Source organism: Cucumis sativus, chromosome 4 (assembly GCF_000004075.3).
Source record: "Cucumis sativus cultivar 9930 chromosome 4, Cucumber_9930_V3, whole genome shotgun sequence".
NCBI lineage: Eukaryota > Viridiplantae > Streptophyta > Magnoliopsida > Cucurbitales > Cucurbitaceae > Cucumis > Cucumis sativus.
This window is the reverse complement of record NC_026658.2, coordinates 22,487,063-22,502,581: the sequence shown is the minus strand read 5'-3', so window position 1 is coordinate 22,502,581 and position 15,519 is coordinate 22,487,063. Positions and strand designations below refer to the sequence as shown.

Genomic DNA, 15,519 nt, shown 5'->3' with positions numbered 1-15,519 from the left:
TTTCTTGTTTTATAAAAGAAATTCACTTTTGAAGTACATTATATATTATAATATGAAATTGAACTAAAATATTTATGAAACATAATAGAGTTTCATATTCCATCAATTAGGGCAACATTAGTTGGCAGACTCCTCGACAGTCAAAAGTTGAAGAGCAGTTTGGTGGAAAGACCGACTTTGATTAACAAATAATGTTAATATCTAAATATTTGGAGCAATTGAAGTATTATTATTATTTTTTTTGTATGTGAGGCTGAGGGATGAAATCTTGACTTCTGAAGACAAACTAAACTATACATTAAGGTCTGTTTGGCAAATTATTGTGAATTGAAGTGTTTGAGAAATCAAAGAGTGCTTTTCCCACTCTACTTCGGCCTTTTCCCCGGACAATCTGATCACACGAAGATTTATCCAAACCACGATTATCGACTCCGTGTAAATTTGGAAGAACTGGGACTCCAAAAATTGATTTCGATTGGTTTAAATTGCGAAAAAAACTGCAAATCGTATCCATTTTGATAAATGAACAAATGCAGCAGAGGCTACTGAGAATCGCCTTCGAGTGTGAATGCAATCTTATCGGGCAGGTTTCTGTCAGCAAATAACCATACGGAACTACAGCACAGTGGAGAAGAAATTTATGAAAACTGTACCCCAAATTTTAACTCAGACTCGAGTCTAGTCGCGACAAAATTCGTTGTTGAATGTCGACGTCTTCACTTTGGAAGCCATTACCCCACAATCAGGTTCATATTTATGTTTAATATGTTCTTAAAAAAACTTTATTCTAATATCATTTTCATAAGCATTTCGATTTTGATGCTGATTTTTTTTTTTTGGGTTAAATCGATCTTCGTTTAATTATCCTGGATTTTAGTCTTTTTATGAAAAACAAAGATGGGTTGGTAGTCGATTTTAGTTCTGTTTGCTTCACCAGCAGTAGCCACCTAAATATGACCTTAGGACTACAATTTCCTCTTTGGTTGGTGGGATTTTAATGGTTGGTGGTAGGTGGGAGGAGAAATGCTGTCGATTAGACTCTACTTTTGGTCTATTTTTAAGCAACTTCTTTGCAATTTCACTTGTTTTCACTGCTGATCATCTTTCATTTCACTCCGCTGCTCAGATTGAAAACCCGTCGGGCTTGGTTTTTTCAGTTCTTTCGATTTGCTGCTCTCATTTTGATTGCTCCTTTTGCTAGCTTCAATCCAGAATTTCGACTTCGGAATGGCGCTGGAAGTTGTTAAACCAGAGGAAGAGGTAGTTCTTTACTGCTTCTCCAACTTTCTGGAATGCGACCCTTTGTTTTTAATGTAATTTCTTTTAACCATTTTACTTGCTTCATTGTAGTTGAGAATTTTCCCCTCGGGTGAAATTTTGTGGGAGTTTCTCACTCTTTCATTCACTTAATGCTTGTCCGAATTCAAATTTTCAGGTTGTTCTGGGAGAAGAAGTTGGAAATGCCAGGTTGATTACGTTTAACCGGCCAAGGCAATTGAATGTCATCTCATCTAAAGTGGTGTGTAAAATTTTAACTCCATCTAACTGGATTATTGATTGGTCTTATGTTCTTGAATAAAGGGATGAACAAGGACTTTCCTCTCTATATCGTGTGTATTTAGGTTTCTCTGTTGGCTGGATACTTAGAGAAATGGGAAAAAGATGATGAAGCGAAACTTATAATCTTTAAGGTCAGTTCTGTCATCGATGCCTGATAGAAATATTGCTTAGTTGCAGTTGGTCTTGGCTCTTAGCTTTTCCAAACTGCAGGGATGATAAATAAGAAGTAAGAACCTTAACTCTTTGAATTGGGGTTTCGCTTTGTAAATTAGTCTTTGTCATGTGTCTTAAACAGGGAGCTGGTCGAGCCTTTTCTGCTGGTGGAGACTTAAGGATGTTCTATGAAGGCAGGAATAAAAGTAGGTGTTTGTTTTCTTTTTACCACATGAGTAAAATAGCTCTTTAAGAATAGTGAGTTGAGCAATGAGCATAATACGAGAAGTGAAGCTTCAATGCACATGGAAAATCGTACATGTTACAATTAGGTTTGGTAACTATTTCATTTTTTCATTATAAAAATTAGGCCTATTTTCTTCCAATTTCTTACAATGATTGATATCTTACAAATACATGTGTTGTATTCTTAGTCAAATTTCAAAAGCAAAAACTACTTCCTTTAGTTTCTAAATTTTGGCTTCGTTTTTTTTTTTTAAACAATGATAAAACTGAAATGTAGATAGAAAAAGCAAGATATTTAGTGATGAAAGATGTGTTTATAGGTTTAATTTTCAAGAACTAAAAACCAAAAACCAAATAGTTACCAAACTTGACTTCTATCCATCCCCAACCATCATGGTTGGCCCAACTGTAGAAAATGAGACAGTCTACATTGTCACGTTCAACAGTGTGGATCCCATTCTTTATCAGAATGAGAACAACGAATTCAATACTTAAATTTCAATGATCACTAAGTTAAGTTCCTAATGCATTCTTTTTAACAGAGGATTCATGCCTTGAAGTTGTCTACCGAATGTATTGGCTCTGCTATCATGTTCACACCTATAAGAAAATCCACGTGAGGATTTCTCTGATCCCATTATACAAGAATTGTCGGTCTTTTTTCCTTAAAAAGTTCGATAAAGTTAAATGTTTGGCTCCTGTTCTGCTCATCTGATCACAGGTTGCACTTGTACACGGAATTGCAATGGGAGGAGGTGCATCATTTATGGTGCCAATGAAATTTTCAGTCGTCACAGAGAAAACTGTGGGTTTTTCTTTGTTTTTTTGTCTGCCTTCTTAAATGTTAACGTAATTTGCATGTTTGTTTCAGTTTCCATAGTAATTCTGCAGTGATTTCTGTCATGGATTCTTTTATATAGGTTTTTGCCACTCCAGAAGCAAGTATTGGATTTCACACTGACTGTGGTTTCTCGTATATGTTTTCTCGCCTTCCGGGATATTTAGGTAACAGTGCAGTGAGAAAAGTTCATTGGATGGTTTAAAAACATATCGACTGATTTAACAAGGATGTGGACATATACAGGTGAATTCTTGGCCTTGACTGGGTCCAGGTTGAACGGCAAAGAATTGGTTGCAGTTGGATTTGCAACACATTTTGTCCCTTCTGAGGTAAGTTTTGCGATCTTCTATTAGGAGTTTCAATTTCAAGATTTTGTTGACTAATATTAAATGCAATTAGTAAAAATAATTAATTCATTTTACAAGGGAAGAAAAATACAATCCAGGCGATGAAGGCACTAGAAATAATATAGAGCATATTACTTTTCCTTAGTTTTTCGTTCTTTACATGAAGTTTGTTCCCGTATTTTCAATTCAAATTTATGTCTCTGAAGCAGCATCCAGAAGCTTACATGTATAAGAAATAAAAATTACCACCATCTATAATCCATAAGGTTCCATTTTCTTTCAATTATGCGAGGTAGTAAAAAGCATCATTTATAGTCGAGTTTTATTTAGTTTTGATTTCACACTTTGAGTTTGCTTCAGTTCTGCTGCATTGTTCTATTTGAAATGCTATATGTGAAAGACGAAGCCTTCATCTGTTTATTGCAGAAATTGGATGAACTAGAGACACGTTTGGTTAGTTTGAACTCCCATGATGAAAATTCAGTTCGATCTGCAATTGAAGATTTTTCTTTAGAAGTTCAGCTGGATGAAGATAGTGTCTTGAAAAGGTTGTGAATGGAATTAGATGAAGAGTTTCCTTTTCATACTGAATATCTAATGTATTTGAGATCATAATGAGTCAAATACCTGAAGTTAACTGCTGGGAATATTCCAGGAAATCCGTGATTGACAAGTGCTTTTCAAAGGAAACTGTTGAAGAGATAATAACCTCCTTTGTAAGTCTCTCTCTCTCTCCCTACCCTGCTGTTTTCTCTCTTTCTCTGAGCATCTGGGCTTCTATAAATCTGTGAACATTTATTTTGTTCAGGAGGCCGAGGCAAGCGTTGAAGGAAATGGTTGGATAGTTCCCGTCCTGAAGGGACTAAAGAGATCATCCCCTACAGGACTGAAAATAACTCTAAAATCGGTACCACATCCAAACTCTTACACACGAATGCAAATGATTCACTTCTTCTTGACAACGTTATTCCATTCCTTAATTTTCAGAACAGACTTCAAAATTTCCATTCACTTGAAGATTCTTTGCTTACTATCAGTTTTATTTGTAACTTAGCATTATCAAATGGGAAATTTCTGGAAACTTTTTACTTTCAACTGCTGTCTTCTACTATTGTGAACTCTCCATGTTATTTCTTTTATCCAACCCGTGATGGCTGTAGTAGCTTCTCTTGTGTGTTTGCTGCTAATTTCTCACTTCACCATTTCCAGATACGCAAAGGTCGATTACTAACACTGCAAGAATGTTTGAAGAAGGAATTCAGGCTGACAATGAACATTCTACGCACCCTTATCTCTGGAGATGTTTATGAGGTAATACGATCATTGATAGCCAATATAATCGTAAGATGATAATCACAAGCATAATAGACGTGGCCACTTCTAAACTAATCTTTTTCCTGTTGACCAAAGGGTATTAGAGCTCTCACCATCGACAAAGACAATGCTCCTAAGGTTTTCTCTTCTCTATCTTTGTGTGCAACACAAATACACAAATTGTTTCGTTCTGTCTTCTTAACTAAAAATTATTAAACTGGATACAGTGGGACCCACCATCTCTCGAGAAGGTTAACGACGATAGGTTAAATGAAGTATTTCAGCCTTACGGGGAAGATTTGGAACTCCAAGTACCCATAGACGACGAACAGAGGTTGGTACCAATTACAATGCAGAATTCTCAGCTTCTAACAGCCAACTTTAGTGAGCCATATTGATGAAGAATATGATAAGTTTGTTTGTTTGTTTTTTATTCGAAACCAGGTGGAGTGGTAAATATGAAGATTCAATTTATGGAACTATGAAAACGGAGTGAGTAATGCAATGGCAATTGCAATACAAAGTTTCTCTCATGTTCTGCAGTAGCTGTTACGGTTGGAATAATCTTCTTTTATCAGCTGCCTCATTACGCCTATCATAACAATTCCCTTTATAATCCATTACATATTTACATGCAAAGCAGTGATTTACAAATTTTGTTGTACTAATGTTATTTTGTTTACCGAACTTTACATGGTAAATCATAACATAATAATAAATAAAACTATTTTCAAATATAGCAAAATATCAATTCATCTACGATATGATAGATTACGATTTATGTCTATTTTATCATGATTACATAATGTTTAATATTGTCAATCAAAATTGTAATTTACAATGTAAAAAGTTCAATGAATCAATCAGCAGTATTGCAGTTGGTATATAACCAAATGTAGTTAGCTCAAAAACTTAAAAAAGGAAAAAGAAAAAGAAAAAAAGGTACAAGAGATGCGATATATTTTAGAATCAAATCTATTGTTTCAAAGTTACTAACCAAACGCACTCTATAAAGAAAATTGTCATAAATAAATCCATATACATCAATTTGAAATAAATATTACACAAAAAAAAAAAAGAGAAAAAAACAGCAGCAGAAGCTTAGGAAGGAAATCGAGGGTCTAATTCAGTGATGCATTTTCAAGGTAATGTACACTCCAATCATATACATATATGTATTACAAACAAAAAAACAGCAGGCAGAGCATAGCATAGGTAGGAGGGAAACAACTTATGATTAAAGAGGAAAGAAAGTGGAGTCTGATTAGACTATGATACCCCTGGGAAGGATAACCGATCTCGAAGAGTATCAAAAATTGATGAAGCTGCTGAGTTTTGTGCAAACGTTAATTTTAATCGACCTAGTAATTCTCCATCCTTTGCTTGTGAGGCAGCATCCGCCGCTTCCTTTGCCATCCCAATCCGAGCATAAGCCTGTAAAATGAGATTCCTCTCAGGGTTTTTTAATTCACACACAGCTCATCCAAGGGATTGTCTCGAATTGATTTTAAAATTTTACGCCCCAATTGATAGCCAGATTTGATTAAAAATTACGCTTATAGACAATACTTCCCCTTGTTGATTTCTTTGTTTCATTATCTATCATTTGATAACCGGTTTTATTTTATTTTGTTTTGCCCTGTTCTGTTCTGTTTTTCTTTCTTTTTCTGAAAGTTTGGCTGAGAATACAAATGTTTAGTTGGGAGAGGTGAAAACTATGTTAGAGAGAAGTATTTAGAAAACAAACACAATTTTTAAAGATCAAGAACCGAAAACCAAGTGGTGGGGGGGACTTATCTTTCGCAAGATTGAAAAATCCCCATTTTCCAAGAAAAATCAACCAAATACTTGATGAGACCAAAAGTTTGAGTGCTCCACCCCCACAGTGGTTTAATTCTTAAAAGGAAAAAAAGAAGAAAAACAAAATAAAAAAGCATGCGTTAGAATGTTATAAATATGATACATACCTCAGCTCTTTCTCGTGGATCTGCAAGTTTGGGAATATATTTCACTGCTTCAGCCTTCTCATCTGCTTCAACGCAAGCCTCCACGAATGGCTTGTAACCTGTTAAAAGAAAAACAATAGAAAGAGAGAAATTATAATAAAAGGCTAATCCAATATTATTATAATTCTAATTATGTTGTTCCAATTATTGAAATAAAAGAAAAAATTTTATAAGGAAGTTACTGTTGTTGGTAATAAAGGTGACAAATGAAATCATGTCTTAAGGCCAAGTAGCTAGAACGTAACCAACATATGTTGAAATGATGATGAATAACAGCAATAAACGCGATTCAAGTGTCACTCCACACAAAGATCAACTAATCTTTTCATTGAGGGACAGTCACAAAATCTTTCATTACATCTATAATATTTCAATATGAAAATTTGGTAATATAATATTTTTAATCTAACAAAACAAGAAGGGACGGCACCTGTCTATTTTGTGATTGAGTTCTTTCTACAACATTTCTCATTAAAGTAAAAGACGTTTAATCAACCTCAGAAAAGGTTTGCGTCTTATTTTCAAAATCAAGGAAGAACAAGGAGAATAGCATGGAATGAGTGTCACATATTGATAGGAAAAAGTAATTTTCCTATTAAACCCTAATGAAAAAGTAGTTTCCCAATTGGTGATTTTCTCTATGAATGCAGAAAAGTTAATACTCCAATAATAGGAAATTTACCTATTGGTGGTCTTTTCTCCTTTGAGAATGTCTCCAGTGCAACCCAATCTCTTGTGGTAGCCAAAGCAAAAACTTTAAGCCAATACCATCTTTTCTCAGAAACCTGGGGTATAACATTAAAATTAGAGTAGGGATTTACAAAAATCAAAATGAATAGGAAGACACAGGAATTATCTAAGATTTCCAGGAAGGATGAGAACCGCTTCTTGCTACTACAATGTCTCTTTCCATCATTTTTTTTAAATAACTCAAGGCAATAGTAAAGAAATTAACACACCTTAAATTCTGTTTTAACTTTTAGTGCAGCTCGATGATTTCCCAACACAATACATGTTCGAATTGTATCGTTGATGCTTGAATCAACAAAAATGGCCTGCTTTGTACTCACCTCCAGGTCATGTTGTATTCTGTGGACAGATATTAGAGAATGATTCAGTACCGTTTATCTTCCCCCAATTTAAGAAAAAAAAATATTCACAAACAAACAAAATGACTAAATTTGCACTGACTTCAACAATTTTGCATGCTCTTCAGCAGCTTTAGACTCAAAAATGTGTTCCTTGGTCTCTGCGAAAAGACTGTGGGCCTTTTCAATAAGTTTTGTGCGTGGACTATGGAGTGGAGATCCCTTGCTAGCCATTGGATTTTTCCCTAGCTCCCACGACTCTTTCCACAGAAGAAAAGCTACCTCCTGTAGAAATACAAAAATTGTATCATGATTCATGAGCATAGGTCTAACCAGATAGATAAAAGGAGAATGGAGATTGGAATATTGCTCCCAGAAAGATTAGGTAACGAAAACTTATGGATGACCTTCAACTATCTTATGTGATCAAAGGTGCATCTTGAGATGTTAAAGAAAAAAGATAAACCAGAATGAGAGTGGGAGATTTTGGATTCATAAAAGACTCGGGAATTTTCCACCGAGTCCCTTTTCATTCATCTCACAACTCAGTACTAAAGGTGTTTTCTATTTTGGTCCTTGGTTTAGTAATCCTGAAGGGATCAACGTGGCTGATAACATCCTAAAAGATAATTCTGTCGGCACACTTTTTGGTCTATAAAGAAAATAAGATACTTTTTGTCTCATTAAACTGATATGCTGAGTGCAATGCAATTCACGCAGATGACATCAACCCAAGTCCAAACCAATGACCAAAAGCCTCAGGTCACAACTGGAACGAGGAGGTGGTAGCGAATGAAAAGAATGAAAAGGTGGTCCAATGCTTGAATACCCAATTTATAGATAAAAAACACCAGTTAAGAGGAAGGGAGTGCTTAGGATTTCAAGGTCTGCAATTGGGGTTCGGGGGAGGAGGAACTCTTTCAATGCATGCTGAAGATACAATCCCACAACACACAACGGGACATTTTCAAATAAATGTAAAAGAAACAACCCGTGAGATGTGTGAAAAAGAAAGATGCAACCAAATATTGAGAACGTAAACATACATTAAGCTGTCCAGTTGATAGGAAAAAGTCCTTCAGAAATTCATGCTTATAGCACCTGAAGGAAGTAACATAATCAGTTAAGCAAATAGAAAGGACGTGTCATATAGAAATGGATTTTAAACCAAGAAACGAGCTCAAGAATCAAACAAGAGATGAAGTCATGTGCCTATACCCCCATTAAACCATTCCATTTATAAGCAACAGCCAACTAAACAAACACAAAAAGATTGGCAGATCTTGTGTATGATGTTCATAATGATTATAGTCAGGCTGTAAGCAAACGAGGAGGAGAAATGGTATATATTTTTCTTTGATACAAACAACTTTCATTAAGAAATGACAGTTTAGCGTTGGAATATGAGGAAGAGAATTGATATCTCAATTGCAAGCTTACATAAGCTATTAATAACAATTTGTAAGCAGTTCATAACTTCATATAACATTGGTTGGTTCTTGTTGGTCTAACCGTAGGAATCCAGACCAAATTCACTTACAATGTTGCTGTTGTTGTTTCCAAACTCCCCAAATATGATGTAATTGTTAAGAAATGACAGTTTAATGTTAGTATATGAGGAAGAGAAATGGATCAAAGATTTGCAGACCTCATCAATTTTTTATTTTATTTTCTGTTTTCATAATGGAAGATAGAGTTTCATAAAAAAAGAAGTATAGGCAATTGTGAAGGATGATAAATCCACTATCTAAAAGATAGGATAAAAGCAAAGAGAAACATACTCAGATTAAATAGAAGCATAATTGCTCTCCATGACAAATGAAGTATCTGTTAGTCTGAAAATAAAGCACTACGTTTTTGGTATCAAATTTGTCATTGGTAGGACTAAAACATACCGAGCATAAGTAATGAATAAGTCCCGAGCCTGAGTTCTGGCTTGTATCATTCCAAAAAATTCCAATGGTTGCCTCTGCATCAAAGCGAATTATGAATGCTAATCAAAATTTATATCACTTACTGCTTCTTGTTTATGTACATCCCCTCACTCAATATGCAGACACATGATAAGAAGCTGTGTATCTATTAGATATTATTGAAAAACTACCTTTTGCCAGATATGAAAAAGAACAAGATAAACAAGATCGGTATCGCCACTTTCAGTTGCTTTGATTAATGCCGTGTCTTCTTCTCCTATGCTTAACAGGAGAGGCACCTAAATGGACACAAAAAAAAGAGAACAAGTTTACAAAAGTGATTTATTTCTCTTTCATCTACAGTTCCTCAGTGCTACAAAAATTTATCAATATACATTCAGTGCATATAATAATATCTCAACAACAATGGAAAGTGGAAGGAAACCAATCGTGTCTATTTAAAAAATCCTGAACCTCTAGTACTGAATACACTCAAGGGAAGATGGGGAAGCACTATCTAGTTTGGTTGGTAAATGGCTGTAGGGATATTTTGGATGGCTAGTCCTTGTTTCTACTGCTGTACATTCTTATACTTCTCTTGATTTAAATGCTTGCTTCTTATGCCCAAACATAAAAGAAACCAAGAACAAGAAATGAGATAAAAAAAATAAAAACCTGTTTGGAGGATCGTGGTTCATGATCAACAAGCATAGCAGCTAATTTCCTGCGACCAATTTTATCTGCATGGCCAGCGACTGCAGCGTATGATATACCTTTACACAACTTCAGCTGGATTTAACAAGTGTTCATTTCAGTGGCCATTGCACGATACTTTTGAACAGAATCTCAATAATGGATATTTGACAAATATAAAACCTTATCAAGTAGAACTTCAAGAAGGGTGGCATCAGCAATATTTGCTGAAGCTGTTATCTTTGAACATGCCCAGTGCATTATCACCACCTCCTGTATAAAATGAAAGATATATGGATCTTGTTGAGAACACAGGCAACAAGAAACAAATGGGTACGAGTATTCCAAACATTTAGTGCTTTAGATTTCAGTTGAATTGGATCACTGAGAGACATGAAATCGAGTTAAAAGAAAATGACCACTTTTCCAGCTGTAACCATCTCAAAGTTATACCAACTTCATTAACACCAAGCTGACAATATTCAATATTTGAGGAACAACCAAAATAGAGGCAAAATAACACTAGTACTATTAGGGTATGTTTCCTATACTTCCTGGAGTGTTGAATTCTCAAATCACACATTTATTTTCTTCTTTATGAGCCTAGTTGCATCTAACTTTGACTGAAGTATCTTTTATCGACAGGGAACATTTGATTAAAAGTCAAAATCTCAAGGAACCTACTTTTCCTTCAGAGTGGAGTTAACCACGAAAGGAAGTTAGCTTCCCAGCAAAATTCCAATTCTTCATTCCAAAGATCTTTCTTTCTAGACATTTGAAAGATGAAATATCAAATAGAACCTTGCTTCATAAATGAAAACTATTCCGCTATACTTTTATCTTTATGTTCAAATTTCATATTTATTATCATTGTAAGAAACAAGAAAAGAATTCATCTTAGCATATTATTCTAAAATGAATAACATAATTTCTACATAACCAAAGTTCTAAAAGAATAAAACTTATAAAACCAGGGGTTACTTCCTAATACTTTCACAGCTAGGGATGTTAAACAAAAATACAAGTGAGAAGAAAATCCACTCTATGGTTCGATCCACAGGTTATAGGATTATACATACCTGACTCATACCAAGGTACTCAGAAACCCGTAATGCAAGCAAGTGTTGGTGGGCATTGATCAAGCGAGCAATCAGAACAGGTGGTGTAAGAAGCTGAAAGAAACAACTTTATTTAGTATTAGTATGAAGATTCCTTGTAGTACAAGAAACTGGAAACTCTTGTCAGCAGAGGACCTTAAACTGTTGTATACTGAGAGGGATGCCAATCTCCGGGTTGCGAACAGCATTTAAAACTCGTAATAATCTGCACATCTCTTGTATTCGTTCCCGATTAAAATTGCTGCCAAAGCCAACTGGATATCATTATGGGAGAGCAAAATCAGAGATAACATTAAAAATCTTTACATTTTTTAAAAAGAAACAGATTTCATTAAAGGGTGACATTTGTTAAAGGTTAAGGATAACACATCCTCCCAAAACCTAGCCAACGGTGTTACCTCAGTTTACACAAATCAAAAGGGTATACAAAAAAAATGAAAAGCTTGGAGTGTCCCAAACAATGAACAGGTTAAATAAGCTAAGCTTGTACTTTTTTAGAGGAATCATCATACTGAATCCTTTTTTATCTTCTTTTTATCTTTTTTTTTCTTTAAAGCATACTTAAAACTTAAACAAGCTGTCCACTTAGCTATGTTATTACCAAATAATAAATAAAAATGGCTGCCACCTACTAATTTCAATTATAAAGAAAAATAAAAAGAAAATAAAAAGAAACACCATTAAAAAGGAATTAAAATGTAACACTATAATAACTTACCTGCAAAAGGCTTGGCCATAACTGGCAGCTCTTAGCAGGGTCTGCTGCCGAGAAATATCAAATTCATGGCCAGCAGCATCTACACATGCTTCAACAGCCTCATGTAATGATGGGCGTATCAGTCTTAAGTTTTCATCTGCCTGGGAAACATAGCATTGAAAATTAAAAAAGGTGAATAATAACTCATGGAAAATATTTCACGAAATTTTATAGGTACTGGTACCTTGAAAAAAAAATTAAAATGGGCATCCAAAAAACAAGTACACAAGAAGATAGCCAGTTTGCCACTATAGGTACTAATATGCCAACAAGAATATGAATTTACATGCACGCCTAGCTACAAGCGAGTAGCTCATAAATTATAACTGAAAATCCCATTGTAAAACATGCTAACACCGAGCTCATATTCCAAAACCTTTCAATGTGGTCCTCTATTTCAGAAAAATAAAGAATAAGCACAGATGCCATTGAGTTTTTCTTTCATGTAACTCTATCCTAAAAAATCCTCTTGAAGGGTATATCACACCCGAATGGGAATGTGAAGCCTAGAAATAGGATGCTGGGATGCCCGAGTTTAACAAATGAGAACAAAATTGGTAAGTGTGATTCATATTTATATCCATTTATTGTTGGGAAGGATGACAATGTCTGGACATAAAATATGTTATTTTATTTCTTGTCCGTGAAGTAATATAGGTTTATAAACATATTCCCCATCCCTTCATTATTGCAAACCAAATGGCTCCCCTGTCTAACCTATATAAGAAACAAAGTTTAACATCCTACTAAATACTTATAAAGTTCATGGACCTATTAGACACAAACTAGAAAGTTCATGAACTAAAATTGTAGAATCAAAAAAATATTTTATTAATGAAAGTCCACATAAGCAAAGGCCTAAAATTCCAAAAGCCAACATGGATAATTACAAAACATTCCCTCTTTAATTGTTTTCTTATCATTATCAAATATCACAAATAGAAAATTGTTTTAATGAGCATCAATAAGACTACAATTATCAATGCAATAAATATGAAAAATGGTCAATGTATTTGAAACTTGTTATATTTAGTCGTTGTGACTTTTCTAGAATGAAAATTATTATTATCATTAGTATTTAATCAAAGTGTTCAATAAAAATAATTTCAAACTAAGAATGAGAACTGCTTTTAGGATTTATTGAAAGTACCTAGACTAAAATTGAAAATTTTAAAGTACAATGACACAATAATTAAAATGGAACAAGTCCAGACTCGACCATAATGATATTTTAAACAAGAAAGACTAAAAGACGATCTTTTGGTTGGATTCTGCCAGTAGACTCTCCTCAGCAAATATCTCCGAATGGAGACTCTCCTCTAGAGCTTGGTTAATGCTAGATGTTTCCACAAGAAAGGGGAAAGTTAACATTACCTTTGCACTACGTCTGTCAAAATGATCCAACGCATCATATAGAAGAGCTGCAGGAGAGGTACTTCCAATCCGGAAGATTGTTACAGTGGAGTCTGGAACCCGTTGAAGAAATTCCATACTTGTATTAGATAATATCCTCACACCATCGCACTCAGGGATAAGAAAGACTGGTTCATCATAGAAGTAACGAACAGGATCTCCATCTGGACCCATCATCAAAAGCATATCATCCCAATAAAGAAGTACGCTGTCCATTCCACACCAAGCTAACTGCTGTGGAGGAAGAGCCGACTGAAGCCAGAAAACAAGAAAAAAACATGATTAAAAATGATCCAATTCCAGCCCATCCAAGAAAACAAATTACAACTAGATGGCAATAACATAGGGAGGAGAACTTCAGAAAAATGCCCAATGAATGATGCTTGTAAATTGAGTAAACTAATTATCTTAGTCCACCATGCTTTTCATGCTGGGAAAATGGGGAAGAAGATGAAACAATGAATTATCTTGACATCAAATGCAAGGATAATCTAATCAACATCTAAAACCAAACATTCTTTGCAAAAAAAAAAAAAAAAAAACCCAAACATTGAACATCTATTAAAGTGAACAGTTGTTATCATGCACGTACAACCAAAAGAGTAGACTAGTACTCGCATCTTGTATAAATTTATCCATTTCGTAAAAACAATCAAAAGTTGCAAAAACACATTGCTAACCTCACATTCACGATCCAGAATAATTTTTTGCAAGTCTGAAGTCAAAACCAAAAGTCTCCCGTCGTGAGTAAATGCTGCCAACCATTTTCCATCTAAGGAGACAGCCATCCTCTGCAGCGGCCCATCGAGTATGCCCTCGCCAAGCCGCTGCACTCCATCCTCCTCAACTGCTATCACACAAGCCTCCCCAACTCCGAGCAACACCTCCACATTCCCTGACATGGTGTATTGTGGCTCGATTACCACCATACAATGTGGCAAATCCTCAATTCCCGGGTCTGAAAGCTTACATGCATTCGGATTCTTGAAATCCGATATGCAAAAAATCTGGTTCGCCTCGGTTATGCACACAACTCCATTCCCCCAAAACACACATTCCACTACATTCTGCTCGAAACACTCCTTACCCATTGAAAAGTTTGGCTCCAGAAGCTCGGCGTGAATGTTGTAGCGGTACACAGTGCCATCCTGCACCACACAGACAAGAGTTTGATCGTCGGTCCACGCCATACCAATCAACCGTCCTCCTGGGTTCCGCCAAACGGTCTCTGCCAGCTGAATACCGGCACAGTTGAAGATCCGTAGCTTCCTGAGCGCAGATTCAGCGTAGAGCTGAACGATCTTCGAGTCATCACGAATAATGGCAATGGGACCGCCGAAAGGAGCACAAGCGACCTTGTTCCGCCCGAGGTCAATGTGCTTCCATCTCATAGGATAAAGCTCCGGCTTTCGGTAGTACCGATTGTGGAGAAGCTGCCATTCCGCAGCAACTGAAACGTTGGCCATGAGAGAACGACTACGGCTAGGAAATTTTACAAGATTTCAGTCCTCTGCGAAACGAATTAGAAGAACGATAATTCACATTACTCCATTCTGACGATACGAAAATGAAATTTACAGCAATGAGCTATGCGCAAATTTCCAAAAAACAAGCTCAATTTACCTGTATTAAACGAGTTCCACGTAATCCACAATCATGTACTTGACATATACATCACTGACCACTATTTTCTCTGCAAATTGCCGATAAACAAGCAATTCCAAAAACTGACGAACTACAAAACGAATCAGCACGGAAATTCAACTTGTATCACGCAAAGAAAATCACGGAACGAAGCACCAATTCCAAAGAGCACTTAGCAAACCCCAAAGATAAATTGCTGTATCAGAAAAAGTGCAAACAAGAACAGAGAAAAATTCAGAAGGTTGGCGAAATGGATTGAGCTTCTCTTCAAGCTGATCGTTTAAGTCTAAACATTCGGTTATCAACAAAACCTACCTCTTCAGATCGCGCAGCTCAAAATCGGCAATGGAATTCCGATCAATGGCGACGGCAGATGAACGGGACCGAGAGACCGATCAAACTTCAAATTATATGAAATGGGCCGAG

The 15,519-nt window shown here is 35.6% G+C and overlaps 2 protein-coding genes across 6 annotated transcripts; one reads left to right on the top strand and one right to left on the bottom strand.

Annotated features, from left to right (window-relative positions):
* The first annotated feature begins 322 nt into the window (after positions 1 to 322).
* Positions 323 to 5,206, top strand: LOC101215537 (3-hydroxyisobutyryl-CoA hydrolase-like protein 5). Of its 4 annotated transcripts, none has more exons than XM_011655675.2 (16): positions 323 to 746; positions 1,127 to 1,260; positions 1,436 to 1,519; positions 1,623 to 1,691; positions 1,856 to 1,919; positions 2,502 to 2,575; positions 2,681 to 2,764; positions 2,880 to 2,964; positions 3,044 to 3,129; positions 3,574 to 3,695; positions 3,803 to 3,863; positions 3,956 to 4,054; positions 4,357 to 4,458; positions 4,558 to 4,599; positions 4,689 to 4,795; positions 4,906 to 5,206. In XM_011655675.2, the coding sequence occupies exons 2-16, from the start codon at positions 1,228 to 1,230 to the stop codon at positions 4,955 to 4,957; spliced, it is 1,164 nt and encodes a 387-aa protein (XP_011653977.1). In that variant the 5' UTR covers positions 323 to 746; positions 1,127 to 1,227; the 3' UTR covers positions 4,958 to 5,206. The 4 variants fall into 4 exon arrangements, with proteins under 4 accessions (XP_011653977.1, XP_031739896.1, XP_031739895.1 ...); XM_031884035.1 differs by lacking the exon at positions 323 to 746 and adding an exon at positions 821 to 1,007; XM_031884036.1 differs by lacking the exon at positions 323 to 746 and having other exon boundaries at positions 820 to 1,313.
* Positions 5,207 to 5,420: 214 nt separating this feature from the next.
* Positions 5,421 to 15,519, bottom strand: LOC101215770 (protein VACUOLELESS1). 2 transcript variants are annotated; one of them, XM_004144584.3, is made up of 17 exons: positions 15,409 to 15,519; positions 15,073 to 15,289; positions 14,130 to 14,959; positions 13,411 to 13,701; positions 11,998 to 12,137; positions 11,415 to 11,520; positions 11,241 to 11,333; positions 10,345 to 10,434; positions 10,144 to 10,257; positions 9,660 to 9,767; positions 9,451 to 9,524; positions 8,602 to 8,656; positions 7,659 to 7,840; positions 7,427 to 7,556; positions 7,150 to 7,252; positions 6,429 to 6,526; positions 5,421 to 5,895 (listed from the first exon to the last, which is right to left on the bottom strand). In XM_004144584.3, exons 3-17 carry the CDS (start codon positions 14,913 to 14,915, stop codon positions 5,731 to 5,733), a joined length of 2,535 nt encoding a protein of 844 aa, XP_004144632.1. In that variant the 5' UTR covers positions 14,916 to 14,959; positions 15,073 to 15,289; positions 15,409 to 15,519; the 3' UTR covers positions 5,421 to 5,730. The 2 variants fall into 2 exon arrangements, with proteins under 2 accessions (XP_004144632.1, XP_031739894.1); XM_031884034.1 differs by having other exon boundaries at positions 14,130 to 14,931.